This window comes from Thunnus albacares, chromosome 2, assembly GCF_914725855.1.
Source record: "Thunnus albacares chromosome 2, fThuAlb1.1, whole genome shotgun sequence".
Classification (NCBI taxonomy): Eukaryota; Metazoa; Chordata; class Actinopteri; order Scombriformes; family Scombridae; genus Thunnus; species Thunnus albacares.
In genome coordinates, this window is record NC_058107.1 from 33,919,773 (window position 1) to 33,938,435 (window position 18,663).

At 37.7% G+C, this 18,663-nt stretch overlaps 1 protein-coding gene across 1 annotated transcript in view; it reads right to left on the reverse strand.

Moving 5' to 3' along the window:
- Positions 1-18,663, reverse strand: part of LOC122967288 (protein unc-13 homolog B-like) — a 200,591-nt gene that overhangs the window by 100,774 nt on the left and 81,154 nt on the right. Inside the window, exons 9-10 of the mRNA XM_044331849.1 lie at positions 18,327-18,620; positions 17,854-17,941 (exon numbers count right to left, since the gene is read on the reverse strand). Coding sequence (XP_044187784.1) covers positions 17,854-17,941; positions 18,327-18,620 — 382 coding nt within the window. The remainder of the gene's footprint in view (positions 1-17,853; positions 17,942-18,326; positions 18,621-18,663) is intronic.

Below are 18,663 nucleotides of genomic sequence, written 5' to 3' on the forward strand. Positions count from 1 at the left end.
ATGTGTTTTTCTCACAATTTAAGGCAGCCATTTATTTTCATTCATTCCTGCATGGTATGAAAGTCAAGTAGCAGACTTATGAAACTTGCTTGAGTTGTGTGATCCATGACAGCAAACAATTTACATATTTCGCAATTGCATGTCAATGAAATAATATAAATTGCATCCTGGTGCAATTTACATCCGGTAAATTGAATCCTAACGCTCACGTTGCAAGACTATTGCAGGTTATGTCTTTTTCCTCGCTTACACTTCTCATAATTACATAAAAGATCTCTAACATTGTGTTTTACACTGTGTCCCCCCCCCCCCTCCCCCTCCACCCCAAAACCCCACATTGATTATAAAAACAATTGGTGACTAACAGAAATTAATAGAAGCCTATGGCTACCTCAAACAGTAGACAAAGTGATTAGTTGTGATGTAAAGTATTTGGAGTGAATTGGCTACAACATGCAACCTTTGGGTTATGCAACTCAAGCAAGTTTCACTAATCTGATAATTGATTTTCATACAGTACCCTTAAGACATGAATGGAACCCAATGGCTGCATTGAAAAGTACATAAAATATCTGTTAAGTCAGTGTTTGAAAATGGAAAGTAAACATTATAAATGTACTCAAGTATATATGCTGTAAAGTACTTGAACAGGCGAACACATGTATGGTATGGTCCTTTAATCCTCTATCTTTAAGCTTTGAATGAATGTGAATACATCTAATGGCATAAATATACTTTGCACCAGCCCATCAGACTTACAGTATCAAAAACATGAAAATGTATTCAACTTTTTGTACTGTGCTGTAACCGTCCTCTTTGAAGCATGTAGGCATCCCCCTTTTGTTTTGGCTGAGATACAGACACAAAATGCTTTTGGAGCAGTTGGATGAGGATGTGACTTATGCCTCATTAAAAAGCCATTAGCGTTATAGAGCATCAAAGATAAGGCCGGTGGCTACACAGCTTTTAGCGCATGACAAGGCAATCAGCCTTGAAGACGAGGCTCATTGTACTAATAACGAATATGATGCCATTGTTATGAGAGACATGGAAAAGCATGATTAAAGACAATATCTAGCATGAAGCACGTTTTACTGCCAACAAAAGCAAATCTGCTTCACGTTAACATTTATTATTGTACATAGCACACAATTCAGTGCTTTTAAATTAAACTGATAACAAATTGTTACAAAAGACACACATACATGGCAGCAAATTCGGCAAAATCTCATACAATTAGCACCTCTTCCTATGTGACAAAGACAATGATGAACTTCTTTTGCAAAAGGTGGGTTTTCAAATCATGCTGTAACAGTGTGGAAAAAGCTTAATGAGGAAGAGGCGATAAGATTATAGCCCTTCTTTTTTATCATTCAACCATTATGGAAGCAAGGCCCTCATAACTCCTGAAACCGCTCTATATTGTTCATTCTCTGAGAGGCCTTTATTTTAAGTGCGTGAATGTGTGTTCCATGATTACCAGTAATTTTAGCATCATGCTTTTTGCAACAACAATGAAATATGTACTCTTTAGGCAGCCGGAGCCCAACACAGCCGAGATTCAAAGAAAAAACAATGTGCACTTGAACTGATTGCAGTCACACAGCCAGCACACACATCGGAGCTTTAGCAGCTCCATTAATGGGTATATTAAGCATATTGTTCAGTAATTCTTTCAGTCCTTTCACATACTTTGTATATTCCTTTTATTCCAGTCATGCGTCATCACCTAAAGCGGTCAGTATGCTTCAAACAAAGAACACCTTTCCAGCATCACAACCGGGAACACTGCATCCAACAATTTTTATATCTTTCCGAAACTGACACACTTAACGCAGCAATCTACCCGGTGTGTGTAGGTGACAGGAAGCAGAGTAAATAGTTGCCACTCCACTGAGGTGGAGTTGTCTGTCAATATGAGGAGTAAAGGAGGTGACCATGCAAGTAAAGAATAGATTTTTACAAAAGCAGATGTGCACAGGAAAACTAGAAAATGGTAAACATGCTGGTAGACATTCACATGCACTTCAGTAAACTGATTACTGCAAACCTGCACTTACTGTACATGCATTTCTTCAGCAATCAGATTTCCTCCCTACCTTCCCGTATTTTAAAACCAAGACTGACTTAATCCAGATGTATTAGAAGTGGATTTTCTATGAGAAACTTGTTTACTAATACATTATGATGCTGCTGATTTTCTGATGCGAAGAGCATCGCAGCCTGAAACTACAGCAGCTAAATCAAAATATTGGAAATACAGTATGATGAACAGCAAGACAAGGTGGGTTTTGTGTTTGTTGGGTTTGTCACAATTGAAATATCTACAAACTACATTATCAGACTTTGAAAACCCTTGATCTAGATCATTCTATTTGGTGGTTAAAATCTTTTTTTTTATTTTACCACCAGTTTGTAAAAAAGAGTCATTTTTAAAACCATGGATTCCTGACCCACATCTTGGATACAAATGACTAAAAACAGGATTTCTTTGATTATGCAAAAGTAAAGCTAACTGCTGAAATTTTTTGTCAACTGTCTAAAAAGTGTTTTAACCATCTTTGAAAAAGAGAGAGTGCACAAACATCACAGGGACAAACAGCTGCTGAGGGAAAAACCCTGCAACGCTCAACAAGTTAGACATCAAGGAAGGGAATGAAAAACATTCATGCTTCTTTACTTGATTGGATTAACATCCAACCAGTGTTCAAGAACCGAGGAGATCGTTTTGCCAATTCAAGTACAGCGGCATACACGTTTCCTCCTCTTCTTACCAAAATACATAACCAAGAACAGAAATGATAACTGCAGGCTCTGTGTAAAAAGCTGTAAAATCCTTCTGAGTGCAGTCATCTCACCCACAAAACTGGTGGTTAGCAGGAGAGAAACCTTTCATCCACAATGCAGCTGCACGGTCTGTGATCTGCAAAATGTAACAGCCACTTTCATATACTGAATGGACAAATGGCATTTTTGAATCGAATAGAAACTGATGGTTATCTGCTGTAATGGCTTCAGAGCAAACAAATAAACCGACGTCCTGCTGTTGACTGGAATTAATTGTAATATACGTAATAAGATCACAGATAAGACAACTGTGACTTTTAGTTAAGTTCAATTTTCGCCATTCTTTCCCGCTCTGCTGGTCGCATCCTGTGATTTTACAAGACTGAGTGAGCCCGCTGAGGAAGGAAACAGCCAAAATAATATATGACAAAGCGCATGTGTGTAACGCTGTGTGTGTGTGTGTGTTGCTTAACCCTCTGTATTTAAAGCCAAGTTAGGCACTATGGTAAACACACGGCTGATAGTCAGCTCAGGGGATGGAAATGGACAAACATCTGATTTAACACTGGCGTCCTGGAGGGCATAAATGAGGACCCCTGCAATCCCTGTAAGACACACACACACATACATACCGCCCACAGGCCTGATTTCCATGGCGACTTTCAGCCAATGTCATGCAGCAAATGTTAACACCCTGAGAGGGACAGTGTCGTTAGTATGCTGCACATGAGTCGTCATGGCTAAAAGATAGAAACCAATCCTCCACCCTGTCTGACCCTGTTTGCACTTGGTTTTATATAAAATGCGACTGGATCACAAGTAGACAGCGCTAAAAACAAGTGTAAGCGACCACCAAGATGCATTGTGATCTGATCACTCAAACTACTTGCTGAGGTGGTCTGGGACACATTCGACCACATATCTTTTGTAGTATAAACGCTAATGTGTCCTGATGCGTCCCCGACAAGGCTGTATGAGGAAAATACGTCATCAATGCAGGATGTGTTGGTTGTTTTGGTGACAGCGCGCCAATGCTAAATGACTTTGTCCTGCCAATCTCAACAGTCAGACCAGCCCGTACATGTATATTAATTCTTCATAGCTAACCGGTGCGAAACAAATCTGGCACTCGTCTGGAGACAGACTGCCGTAACTGTGCGCGGGGCTCTTGGACCTTCTAGCGGAAGTGACATAGACAGTAATGAAATCTGAACATCTGAACACCTTGGAGACGCATGACAGACACAGTTGTGAACGGCAATTTGTCTCAGTTGTCCACTTGTGTTCGTATCACCGAAACGCACAACCAAGTGTAAGCAGCCTCTCTGTCTCTCTGTCTATTTATCCTTTCTTCTCCTCTTACTTCCACTTTTGTTTTTCTTTTTTTCTCTCTTGTCTCTTTCTTTGCATACATCTCTCCCCTCTCGCTGGTCTCATCCCTCACTCCAGCGCCTAGTGGTGAATAAAATAACCTGAAACCTGAACCTGAAACATAAGTTAAGTTGTATCTTCAGAATAGAATAGGACAGAACTTAATTATCCCACTAGAGCAGCAAATTTGTCTTTGTCTCACAAAAAAAAACACCACAAAGAAAAAAACAAAGACAATAAATATTTAGTTTTGAGCTAATTTTGCTCCGTCATCTTCTGATGATGCTTTTGTGGTTTTACAGTTAAAAAAAAAGACACTTTAATTATCATACTTCAGTCTTTGATTGAGGAACAATAACTGCTTCCACAAAAGTTATAGACAAGAATATTATAATTACCATAATTGTTTACTGCTAAAAATTCCAGATGCAAAATTACCTCTGAAAATGTAATCAACCACCCATTGACCAAAAACCTGTCTGTCTAATAAAAGCTAATATAGAAAGCTGTTGTTAGGGTTAGAAATAACTTCCTAACAAAAATGATATACATACTGTCAGACAGTGTGGAGTAAGAGGATTTCAACAAGTTGAAATCTCTTTCAGGGAAACAAAAATGGGTAAACTATATGTTAAGGTGTTAGATTACTTGTTCACCAACATGGAACACAACCAGTACCTCAATATTCCTGTGAATGATCATATTCATGATAAAAGGTAGAAAAGGTAAAAGGTAAAGGTAGAAATATCTTTAGACACTCTACAGACCCCAGAGAGAAGCTGCCTGAGGTATTTTAAAGGAACATGCCGTCATTTTCTTCACCCTGAATTGCAAAATCTCCTCCCAGTTCATGGTTGATGTTTAGAAATTCAACAGTTCACATCTGAGTGACTGACAACCTCAGTAGATCAGAATGCAGTGAAGCTGCAAGACTTGCAGTGTTTTGTGTTTACGAATCATTGCAATTAAAATCATAGAATATGAATGAAATGCTTAATAAACCATCTGAATAATCTTAAATCTTAAAACGAAAGCAGCAAGTTATTTCTTTTATCATACATGATTGATGGAACAGACTTTAAATAATTAAACCATGCTGATTTGACATTTCGAAATGGATTCCTGTTCATTTTTACAGTTTTCTGTGTCCTTTATCCTTTCCTGAGTCTTTACTCGTCTTTATTGTGCATCTTCATCTGAACCCCTGGAAAGGCAGCTGGGAGGCGGTCTGCTTCCTCCATATCCAATTATCTCTGCATGTCCCCTCCGTCAATAATGAGTTATCACTGTGCTCCACCCCGTTCCAGCAACCCTCCTATTTTCATTTTTTATTTGTGTTGCTTTCTCCACGTTTCCCTAGATATCACTCAATTTCACATCTCTCTTTGTTCTTTTCACTCCACTGCATATGATGCGCCTCGTATAATGTGAAGGCGAATGAAACTTGGAGCTTCTGTTCTTTGAACACGTCTACTGTACAGGCGGACAGAGATGATTTAAATGTGAAAACAAAGAGATGGAGACAAAGAGGTATGTGTGTTTGTGTGTCTACAATGCTGTCACCGAGCAAGGCCTTTTATGTTGGTTCATGAGTATTAACTTAGGTTTATTTGCACAGACAATTCATAAAATCCTTAAGAATTCCAAAGATGCACAAGCGAAGCAAACGAATGGTTTAAAAACCTCAAATGGAAACAAGATTTAGAGACACTGAGGACAAAAGTCTAAATTCTCCCAGCAACTAAGACTAGCCAGCAACCAAACTTTGTGAAATTCTTTGGGTATTTAGGAATTTTTTTTTAACATTTTAATTATTTATTTAACATTTCAGTTATACTTTCTGTTAATTTTATCTCACTACATTATGGACTAAATCTACTTTTGAACCAGTATACAGTATACACTGCCAGGTAAGTGTATGTAATTCTGTAAATTTCTATTTATACAGCCAGTCAAAATCTAAGCTATATAGTCAAAGAAAATATCAGAATCAACCTTAAATGTTAACTTCTCTTCAAAATTGGGAGAAAGTGCAAAAAGGATGCTGATTAAACACCAGTCCATCTACACACTGAAAATCACTGGGTTCAAATTTTACCCAGTTTGGGTCACTTTAGCACCCATAAAACATTGGGTTAACTTTAGCAATCTGTTACTTTGACCCAGTGTTACACACAACGAGTTTTAGCTTTTAACTGTCAAATGTATTGTTTCTTGTATGACATTCAAAAGACACACAAGTTATTAACAATCAATACTAAATGGTAACATGTAAGTTTAAAAAGAATATTATAACAGGCTTTAGTTTGGGTAAATAGTAAAATAACAGTAAAATAAAAAATAACATTAAAACAACCTCTTATCTTGAGTGGCTTTCTGGGTAACATCAATCCAGTATTATATTAGTGCTATATTGACCCAAATTAGGTAAATTATGTTGCAAATAGTATTTTTAAATAATCCAATTTTCACCTGAAGTTTGTATTACTAATTTATTAATCAAAATTTTAAAAAAGACAAACAATAAATGCCCAGATTTTTAAAAAGCCAAAAATAACGAGTTCCACATATCAGTTGTTGCACCCATTCTGACTAAAACTTCAGTTCTGAGTCGACCTTTGAAACTGGGTCTATATTGTGACTAACAACACCCCTGAGGAGATGTGGACGCTTGTGAGCCACAGTATCTCCTCCTGCTATTCATGTTCCCCCTCTGCTCTATTTTCTACTCCTCGTCTTCTCATCTCTCGTCTCCCCACAATCCTCTCTGGCTGCCCCTCCTGTCTTCTGATGCCCATTTTGATGTAGTCCGTGCAGGGATCTCATCCTATCGCAGTCTCTGTTTGGTTGCATGAGTGCATGATCGTGTTTGTGTGTGATATTCTGATATTTCCAAGGACAAGGTTGAGTTGCATTCAGTGTACATAACAAGTCTAAACGAAGAAACTTGTTTGTTTTTACCTTCCCAAATGACAAATATGAGTGTTTTCTGTCACCCCTATCAGTGCATTGTCAGCTCATTGTGTTATTACTTCTTCTTTACTGCATTGTTTACACAGACACATATTGCTATCAGGTCTAACAAATGTATTTTTTCATTTTTGATCAGAACTGAAATAGTTTCATAAGATTTTGTGGTGATACTAGACCACAAAATCTGCTGCAAACCTCATGTAAGATATGTGCAAGCGAAATTGGTGAGGAGCAGTGCAATACTAGGAAAAACAAATCACATTCTGGATCAAAAAGCATTTCACACTCTATACTGTTCACTTGTATTGCTGTATCTTGTTGTATTACTGTGTGGAGGTATGGGGTAACACCTACAAAAAGCACCCTACAGCCACTATGCATACTACAAAAAAAGAGCCAGAAGGATAGTAAACAATGTAGGATATAGCGAACACACCAACACGCTGTTCTTAAAGTCATATACCTTGAAGTTCAAGGATCTTGTAGACAGCATAAATAATGTGTAAAGCCAGAAGAAATCTACTACCAAAAAATGTTCTTCAACAGAGAGGTGGGGGTTATAATTCAAGAGGAAAGTTTAATTAAAGAAACTGTGCGTTCCACTATGAAGAGTACGTGTATTTCAATCTGTGGAGCGGTCTGGATGTGGAGCTGAAACAAAGTACAAACATAAATCAATTCAAGAAGATATACGATAAATCATTTCTAAGGAGGTATATGGATGAGGAAGGGTTGTGTTAATTCTTTAAGTTTTATGTTATTGACAGCGGGTGGATATTTGGGTTGTACATAGTACGTAGATTGTTGTTTATAAATTGTACATGGAATTGGGATAGTTGTCTATTAATTGTATTTATTGATGAGTAGTTGAGAAAGGGGTAAGAACTCATAAGTGTACACTTCTCCTACTCCTTTTCAAACATGTAATATTTAATTTGTGTTGTTTATGAGAATTTGTTTATTGAGTTGTTGTGTAGATTACGGTTTATTTCATTTCATTTTTTATTTTTACATGTTCGAAATAAAATTGACTAACAAACAAACTAACTGACAAGGGTTTCATGAGATGTAAAGTGACCTCCATTTAAAGAGAAACTTTTAATCCTTCAATTGAAGTGAAAACCCTCCACGTCAGTTTAGCAGTTAATCTGAATACAGAGTGTTTAAAGGGTCAGTTGCAAACTGGGTCACATTTCAAATGTGAATGTGAACTCAGCGTACACTCGGAAAACCACAACAAACATTTATCCAGTCATTTTAGTGTGGATCATGACTACCAACATTAGAAAGTAAAAGAGCTCTGAGGAACCTTTATAACCTTAAAGGGCTCCTATATACATCCAATTTAAATCATATTTAGTTATTCCTTTTTGCATATTTTATAGTTTATCATTATAAAAAGTTAGAAAAAAAAGGTCTTTGGTAAAGTAGAAATACTCCTTTTTGTCTCAGCGGCCAGAGCGGTGTGTCGGTGTCTGTGTTTGATTGACAGCAGCTGGCAGGCTGATTACGAACCTGCACTCTAGCTACAAGCCACGAGCAGACAGCGTGTTGTTAGCGGTGGTATTGAAGCGTAAGGACCACACCAGCATCTAAAGAGGACTGAATTGACATTTGCAGGTATGTTTACATGCTGATTAACGTGAGCTTAGCGGTGAACTGCTCCACAGTGAATGTTTGGTCGCTTGTTCAACAAGCTAATATGCAGCACAAGATATCATGTTTAAATTAGATAAGGAGACTTAAGCAGGAATGCTAGAGTGGATTGTTATTAACTAGGTCAACCAAACATGATTCAAAATAAAGCATGACTGTATGGAAAGTTCTTCATCTACGTAGATGAATAACTAACGGTATTTCAACAGATTCTCAGATTTTACAGAGCAGTTCTGCTGTTTAACACAATGAGACATTCACATGTGGATATGCTAGGGCTGCAGGCTCTCTCTATTGCACGCCGAGAGTTAAAGGTCAGGCAAAGATTTTCTCAAGGTTCCTATCAGGAGGACCTAATGGACAGATACAGTAAATGCTTTGAAGTGCTCTTAGAAAGGTTGAAAGACAACACCGCAATAAAAGAAGGGAATCAACACAGTAGCAGTGAACGATCTTTTCAGACCGCCTCATCTTCCTGCACATACTGCATTAACTGATGTACCGTAGCTGTTCAATGTTCTGTCAGTTTGTCTCATTTTCTATAACAACTAGTTAAGCATCACTTTTTCAATTCAGCACAAATGTTTTTTAGTTCAACCCCTCTCTGTATACCTTTTTGATTTTATAATGCTTCTTAAAAAATCATAATTTATACAGTTGATTTTTAAAATTCATTCTTGTGTGTCAAATAGTGGTTTCACAAATAATCTTAGACGAGGCCCATTTGCTAGCTATTTCTGGAGCTTTCAACTGCCAGTCAGTTTTGGCAAAACTTCTTAGTCTGCAGGAGTGTTTGACAAGTTTCTTTAGACTCTTTTTGTAAAAGCATTGCCACAATTTCAATCCACTGTAAGTGACATGGATTCAAGCCAATGGTACTGATGAAGCAGCACAAACTACAAACTCTTTACAGCCAACTTTCATGTCTACAATTTGCTCGAATGATAGATTTCAGCTTGTTAATAAAACCATAAAATTTAAATATGCAATGTCATTAAAATAGATGAAAAGATGACAGAGCTTCTTCACTTCACACGACTTTTAAAAGCACAGAGACAACCTGCATTGTGTTAAAATTTGTTGATTCAAAAGCAGCAAGACATGATTATAGTCTGTCTTGGATTCTTCTCTTTCTTTCACTCCTTCCTTTTCTTTTTCTGCTCCCTCTGCCGTAGTAATATCCGCATTAATGACTCTGTCTTCAGAGAGTTTTTTTGTTGCCGTGAGGGGAAAAAGAGACACTTTTTTCCCTCTTTTCGGGTCATGTATAATATCCCTTTGGTCGCCTCCACTATCTCAGCTCACGCTTAAATCCTTCCAGTTCTGTCACGCGTGTCCAAAACTAGAAACTTTTGTCAGACAAATGTGCTTTTTTTTTGTGGAGAGGGGAGGGGAATTAAACCGCAGGGTAAATCAAACACATTCAAGTTCTCATTTATATCTCCGCTTCTCTGGTCATTCAGTGTTCTGGTTTGTCCAGCATCTCATTTTAATGAGTGGTTTTGTCAGTGTGTGTGTGTGTGTGTGTCTGTTTGTATTCTGACACATCACATTTTATGGCTTGCATCAGGATCCTCAGCTTATATCATCAGAGAAAATTGAGGCTTTTGAAAAAGCAGTATATTTTTGTTATTAGACTGACTAGACAGAAAGATGCACTGAAACATTATCATGTCAGTGAAAAGAAACACTGTCTCCACTTATAAGCCTCTTCCCTCAGAAATTACATTTATATACTACTAATTTGTGACACCAAATATGTTTTAATGACACCTGAACACCTGTTTTTTTTAAACCAACTTAATGAGGAACTGTTTTTAATAATTGTACCTGCCATGTTAGAAAATACTAATACTGAATGTATCTGTGTTCAAACGTTCACCAACAACCTATTTCATTTGTTTACCTGCAATATCCACTTGTTGTAATGAAATCATGATCAATATTTTTTATAGTTATGTTTAGGCACTCAGCTATTGTTTAGTGACTTGAAGCCATATGTGTTTAGTTTATTAATATTACTAATATTACTTTTAAAATATATATTTTTGGGGGCATTTAATGACTTTATTAGATGGTGATAGTAGAGAGAGAGGAGACAGAGGCACAACCAAGGTCCACAACCTGATTCAAACTGGGAATATTATGAATAATGGTCGGTATCTTAACCATGGGACTAGTAGTATTTGTGAGTATTGATTACATCTCAACGATAGTGGGTCAAATTTCTTGCTAGTATCAAACAGATAACATGAAATTGCCCAACATATAGCAGGATACTATCAAGGTAGTCCAGGTCTGGAAGGAGTTTGAGATGATAATCCAGACCAGTATCAATAAGAAATATATTCATATCAGACTATACTGTGGCACATAATTTATGTACAATGTTAAGTACAAATGTTGGAAGTCCTTTATGAAGCCCAAACCCCATACACTATCTCGTGTTGTTATTAAAGACTAACAATTACACCAATCTTGTTTGCCATGAAGTGTGTAAAAGCATCTTTTTATTTATCAATCTGTCACCCTCCACTTTAATTACTTTGCAACTTCAGTAAATTAAACTCCAACGGTTCGCTTGAAATCGTGAATGTCTAATTAAAGCCTTCAGCAGAGAGATCTGTCGTTGCTACACCAACCAAAGTCACTAATCAGTTTTGGCAGTTTTTGGATTTTTAGCAGCTGTCAGCTGAAATGAGGACATCTCAGCTGAATAACCCTCTTGTTCTTTATGTTGTTTTTGTGTTTCAGTATATCTCAGCCTCAAAAAGTGGACTAAAGCATTAGTGCATAAGTAGATGAACCAAATGACAAGTTTGTGGTTGTGTTTGTTTACCACTTAGTGAGGGCTGAACTGAATCAGAAAGACAGGCGAGCATCATTAATTCACCCTTTTTAAAAAGAGAGTGCTTAAAAAAATAAAAAGTTAGACGTTTCCTTGTGCGAGGCACTTTTAGTAAGTCACTCAATGTGAAATGTGTTTGAAAAAGTGTGTGATTATTCTACCTTTACTGGATAGACTAGAAAAGAAAAGACATTACATAGCAGTAATGGCCCCAGTGGGAAATGAACACATTTGGTGCTCAAACTTCTGTCAACACTAACACATAATGCTGAATCCGAAGCAGCTGCCTCTGTTAAGGTTTATGGTTTGTCTAAAATTTGTCTTCCGGGTTTGACTTTCTGAGAAACTATCAAATGAATGCAACGCAGTTTGACAGGCAATTTGAAAGTCCTGTTCCTTGTACTTCCCTATCGGCACTGTGTAATCCAACCAACATGTAAGTAACAAACAGACAAAGTATAACCTTTGTCCAACAATAAAACGATCACAGTCACAACACAATAAAAAAACAGTGACAGCTATCAAAAGCAGTGGCAGCATTACTAGACAGTTCCTAGTCCTCATCCTAGTCCTAGCTGTGAAGTCGACATGAAGGTAACAAAAGGTTCACTATAAGCGCGTTATATGACAGTGAACAGAGAGAGTACTATTTCAGTGCAAGCAAACACACCAACCACCAGCTGCAATAATGAAACACTAAGCACAAACAAATGTAAGGTTGTGTTTCTATAGAAATGTGACATCGTTGCCATGGTACAATACTTACTACAGAGACAAAAAGACTATTTTCATCCTCATGAGGATAACTGCTGACCAGTGGCAAACCTGCATCTATCTTCCTCCTTCCAAACCATAATAACACTGGCATTTATATTTATTTTTTCAATGTCATTTTAAAAACAAAAACTTGAAATAATTGATAGTTTTTACACATAGGAGGAAAGGCACACTCATCATTCCTTCTGCTGAATTTTTCATACCAGATTGGATTTAGATCTTTAGCCCTATTTTGCAGAAAAATAAAGTAATTCCTGAATTGATTTCAGCAAAGAAATAGAGATGTAATTATTAACTGTAGAGGTTGTATTAGTTGTTTAACTATGTGCATGTAAAAGTATGTCCATATGTAAGAGGAACTCTCTAAAAAAATGGCTAAATTACATAGTTTCATGTTTATACCTTGAAGAAATTTGGTTTCAGTCTGTCCAATAGCCACCCTATATTTCTTAAGATCTGGGGATCCTTTATTGAACATACTAAGAAGGGGACTAATTGTATTGTTCTGTATTGTATGATCGGCCATGATTTTAGTTCTTTAGCCTTCATCCTTAGCCTTACTCGGTCTTGTATCAATGGACTCTTTATCTATTTCTGAGCGTCATTCCAACTGCAGACATTTCAGTCATTGTTGTTTTTTTGTTTTTGTGAGCTGACAGTTTGTTTGTTTCATTTTGTTCTACTTCTACAAGTTGATGAATAAAATATATCAGAAGTTTTTCTTCCTTTTTAGACACCGATTTATATGTATATATGTGGTATGGTACAAATGGATGCTGAGTGTCAATCAAAACTGGGGGCCGTGACACTGACCAGGAAGACGTGACTTCAAGATAGAATGAAAGAGTAAGTGTCTGCAAACAATGGGTGTTAAGAGATCTATTGTACAGTATCCTGTAAATGCTGAGTAAAGCCTGTCATCCAGACTGACTTCAAATAACTACAACAGGGATAACTTTCATATTGTAGATGACGAACATTACAAGGTCAGAGTGACAGTGTGCAGATGATTTTCCCTGTTCTGATTAAAGAAGATTAAAGAGAAAGGTCAGAGTAAAAAGCTAGTTTAGTTTAGAGGGCTTTATCACTATTGTTCAGTGGTGTTCAGCGACTGGTCTGTGTTTTAATATGAATGAAAGTCAGGTTCATAGCATACTAGTGAATATTCAGAAATTACATGTTTTGGCGCTGGGAACAAAAACAACACATTTCACTCTATTTTAATGAAAGGAAAGGTTCAATATAATAACATGTCCCCAAAATGCCCCTTTCCTGTATACTGTTTAAAAATGAATTAATCAATCTTATAAAAATTTTGATGTTTCTCTCAAACAAAGTGTTAAATTTAGGGAGTAGTAAAACAAAAATTAACTACCTTTCTGTACAGATTATTTTTGGGCATTTCATACAGTAGGAAAAGGAACACCGGAGCTGTGACCTCTGTGCTCAAACTTCTACTTCAATTTATTACCTGCACCTAAAATAGCCTCTGTGGTAATTAAGAGGTTTCTGAAACAAAGTGTGAGGGAAAAACAATGAGTGGAGATCAGTGAATCTCTTTCTATTCTGTTATAATACACACCCAGCAAGCACTGGTTCAGTCATTTGAATACAACAGTTTTTATACATCTAGATTACATATAATAATTGTTTTAATGGCTAAATTTCAGCATATAGTCAGAATGTGCTTCACAATAAAATATAGTCAGTCCAAAAAACAGTTTATGTTGAGCTTATTAAACACCAGTCACATCTTCCCTCTTATGATTGATTATTGCTGCTCTCCCATTTCAAACAGGATATTGGACTTGACCTAAAACATCACTTTGATGAGCTGCATTTGATCACTAAACTGAAAAGGCTACATCATGTCGGAGTGCACTGTACACCAGCAACACACACACACACACACAAAGCCTCTAAATGGCACTCCTGAGAGCACAGCCTAATGAGCATCAAACAGCAGAATGCATGTGTAATTGTCCGTGAAAAGTGAGTGATCTGCTGTGCCTCCCTCCCTGGGTCTTGGACAAGATCAAAGGTGGCATTTAAAGAAATGATATATTGTTGATAAGCAGCTCAGGACCAGATGCACTAATTATTCTCTCAGATCTTTGCTGAAGTGGCCTGCAGCAGCGGAGGAGGACACATCCTCACCTGTAAGGAGGTGGTAGTCTTCTTTTAAGTTTCTTTGTGCTTTTGGTAAAGATTAACTCATCCACGCAGCAATGATACGCATTACTTAAAATGTCACAGATCAAAATAATATCATAAATTTAACCAGCCTCACCTGACATGGGCCAAGTTGGTGCTGGACCAGTTAAAACTTATACAGTATAATCCAGATTTGGAATATCAGATATGTAATTGAAACAGTAAAATGTAAACCTTCACATAAATTTGAATATAGAATATCGTGGGGTATAATTTCTAAGTCTACTATTTATGATTAATGAAGTACTGACACTGCAAATGAGCACTAAAAGATGTCTTTTTTATGTCTAGAAAGAAGTGGAGTATAAAAGAATGTGGAAAATTAGATGAAGAGAAAAATCAGCTGTTACATATTCTTTCCACAAGAATAAAAGATATACAGCATGAGAGGAAAAAAGATAAGTGATTGAATTAAAAAGGTCTCTTGGAAATGATGAATCAGCAATGTGGGAGATTTTTAATCTCTTTAAATCTCTTTTGACAAATATAAAAAGTAATCCATTAGGCCTAATTAATAAGTAAATGAATAACTGCTTCAATCACAACACACAGGAGTGGCCTCCTTGTGAGCCAAAAAATGCCAGAACAAATACCAATTCATGCATACGGGCACTGAAGGAAGCAGTAGCAGTATCATGTAAAAAATTACAAGCTACTGTTACTGCATTGTGTTTGTCTTTTGTCTTGTGATCTCATTTCAGTCTCTCTGTGTGCCTGCTTCTCCTAGATGTTAAATCACAGCCACTTTGGTCAGTCAGCAATAATATACAATAATTTCAGCTGTTATTTCTATCACTTTCCACTTCCTTCTCCCATATTTTACCACTCTACATGGGAATGCCCTAAAATACATTCAACATCAAACCAAACACGTTTTTTTTTTGCTGCTTTTCTGCCATGTAGAACAACTGTTTGACTTTTTAGCACCTAAAAAAAGAACTGCTAATTCTTAGTAAAAACACCCCTGCAGGTGTCAGTTAAATCTCAACAAATGGCAACTATAAACTCTCTAAACTGCACTTCTACTGGCACCATGATAGTTAGGGTAAAGTGGCTTCTAATAGTCAAAGAGGTACCTCAAGCATCCCCTCTTCATTCTTCACACTGTCACTGCTGTGTTCTTGACCCGTCACCTTGAAAGCATCTGTCTCATAACTTAGCATCTCCTTGTGCAAGGTGCTCTAATACTCGCCTCCTGAGAGGGATTGTTTAGAAAGAGGGATGGGATTCATGACAGGCGGCCCACCACGTTTATGTATAAGCAGACAGAGAGTTGTACTTGGAAACTGAGTCATAAATAATTTAAGACTTTATTGGTCCCTGTAAAGAAATTCTCTTTTTTTCTTGGCCCCCTGCCAGGTAGGTCAGATGACAGAGTCAGCTAATGAGCAACAGAGATTCAGTGTCTTGCTCAAGGACACTTCAGTAAAGCAGATGCTTGTCAACACAGGGCCTTGAACCCATTTGTCCCTCTTTTCATTGAGGGCCCTACTGAATTAAGCTTGTGGCATTTGTCAGTCTGTGCTTCCAAGTCAGCAATCTCACTACCGCCAGCCAGCCACTCTCCAGATCTAATTTCTCTCAGTGCTTCATTTGTTTCCTTTTACTCCCTGAGAAACAAATGAGATGTTTGAAAGTCCATCTCAACAGCTTCAAATTTTGAATAAAAATTGGAGTGAGATTGGATCTTCTATTTTGAAAAAGTGGATTGGGAATACAAGGAAAACAAGGAGACACAGGTCTGGGTTCAAAGGTAATCAGAGATAAATAGATAAGACCAATCACATCAAGAGGAGGCAGCAGGGGTAACTCTTAGTGTTCGAACAGGATGTAATCAACTCCTGGCTGATTATAGAGAGTGTGAGTGTACTTGTATCAATCACATTGTGGGCACTCATCTCCCCTCTGGGTACAAAACTCTGGTCACTACAACGTGACTTGGTTTTAGCATTAAGGTTAGGATTATAACTAGGTTAAGATAAAGGTTGCAGTTTGGCATGTGGTGGTTAAACCAGAGACGTAGTAATACTTGGTCCACACCTTAAACCCCTAAGCCACCAGGGGACTCCATCCTCTCTGATTCTTACCACATCTCTTATGTGGTAAGAATATGATTTGTATCTCTTCTGTGGAACAATTAGATTCACATTGCAAATGTACAAACATCTCCATATCAGGAGTTTCAAACGTTAACAGATGTTTCTGATAAGCCAAAACACACTTACACATACATATAATTGTTATCATCCTAACTATTTAAGTACAGTTTTACATCATTTTTTCAATGACAGTGTCATTTTCTAATTGCTTTACACAGTGTTTGTCTCTTTCCTGGAGGGTTTTTTGAGATATTTTTTATTAAATCTACTGTTTCCCGTTCTGTAAAGGTTGAACATTTCTTATAGTTTCCTCTATTCAGTGTTTTATAATTTGTGCACACAACTTAAACTGAAATGGAGAATCACACGTCTGGGGTCTGCTAGAAAGGAATGGCCTGAAGGCAGCAGCATATGCCACATTAAACTGTTTCATGATGACACATGCACAGGGTTTTTGTAATTAGTTCACACAATTACTGTAGTTATTGGAAATGACAGTGAAATGAAAAATAACAAAAAAAGAAAAATAAATTCCAACACATAGCCCTCATTTAACAGCAACATTTGCAATACTTACACAGACTCCAACACCACTGTCAACTGTAAACCAGCCCCAGGTGGTTGGTACTATAATCTGCAGAATCGTTTTAACTCACAGTGCCATACCTTGGAACTAAAAACTTTCTGTAACAGCAGCATGATAGCCGAATCTGGAGGAACGCATGCTGAAAAGGGGATTCCCAGATCAAAGGCGAAATCCTTAAGGAACACAAAATTGGTGCAAATTGGTGTAGCATGACTGGAAACTCAACCAACCCATAGGGGAAAAGAGGTAGAAAATATCTTTGCATGAGAGAAAGAGCAGAGAGAGAGAAACAGCAATGTTCATGAGCCTGTATATCTTTATCTATGTATGGGATTTTACTGGTTTGATTTCCTTGTGTGCTCAAGCACTAGTCCACCACATTAAATAAATACAGTGTAGTAATATAAAGTAATAATTTTGTGTGTGTGTGTGTGTGTGTGTGTTTGTGTGTGTGTGTGTGTGTGTGTTTGTGTGTGTGTGTATAAAAGAGAAACAGACAACAGAGAGTAAATGAGGTGGACAGAGAAAGTGAGTCTTCCTACCTCAAGGAGTTGTACTCTCACTTTATTGTATGCCTTCAGCCACCGAACTTTGGATGGAGAGCAGGGTGGAGGGCCATCTTCGAATAAACTGAGAAAATATAAAGCAAAGAGATCAATGGGTTTAGTGGGAAAGGCTGCAAAAGGAGGATCAGTCAGCTAGTTTTTTCTCCCAATTTGGAGTGGCCAGTTCCGGTGCATTTTGGTCCTTGTCACTGCTACCTAAATACTAACTGTCTCCTGTGCTACGCATGGAGTTGCCAGCTGCCTCTTTTTGCTAAGCAGCAAAATGCTTCACCACAAGGCACCCACACAACTAATAGGAGTCCTTTGTGCAGCAACAAGGATGTAATCCCTCACTTCGACAATTGTTGGTTGCCGGAATGCAAAACCAATGCTGACGCAATCAACTCAGTTCTTAAAATGACATTTTTGACCCAGACATGCAAACCTAGGTGTCTACTTTTTTTACATACCAGATTTTAGTCTGAGTCTTGTTATCATGGTTGTCCAAGATTGGTTTAGGCAGGACGACTGAAGAGTCCTTCAAATCTTTGTTGGAACCAGGCTCTGGTAGTGGATGCAGTTCTTTCTCAGCTTCTTCCTCCTCTTCTTCCTCATCCCAGGTAGATGGCTGGCTAAGGAGAGGTGGATGAGGGCCACTGGGGTGGCACGTCTCTGGATCTCTGCGCTCCTCAGGCTCAGAGCTAAGCTGGGAGCTGGCCGGGCTGAGGTTGCCTGATGAATCAAAGCGACTGCTGTCTGGTGGACTGTAGGAGGATGACATTGATATTTAGTTTGTGGTAATGATTT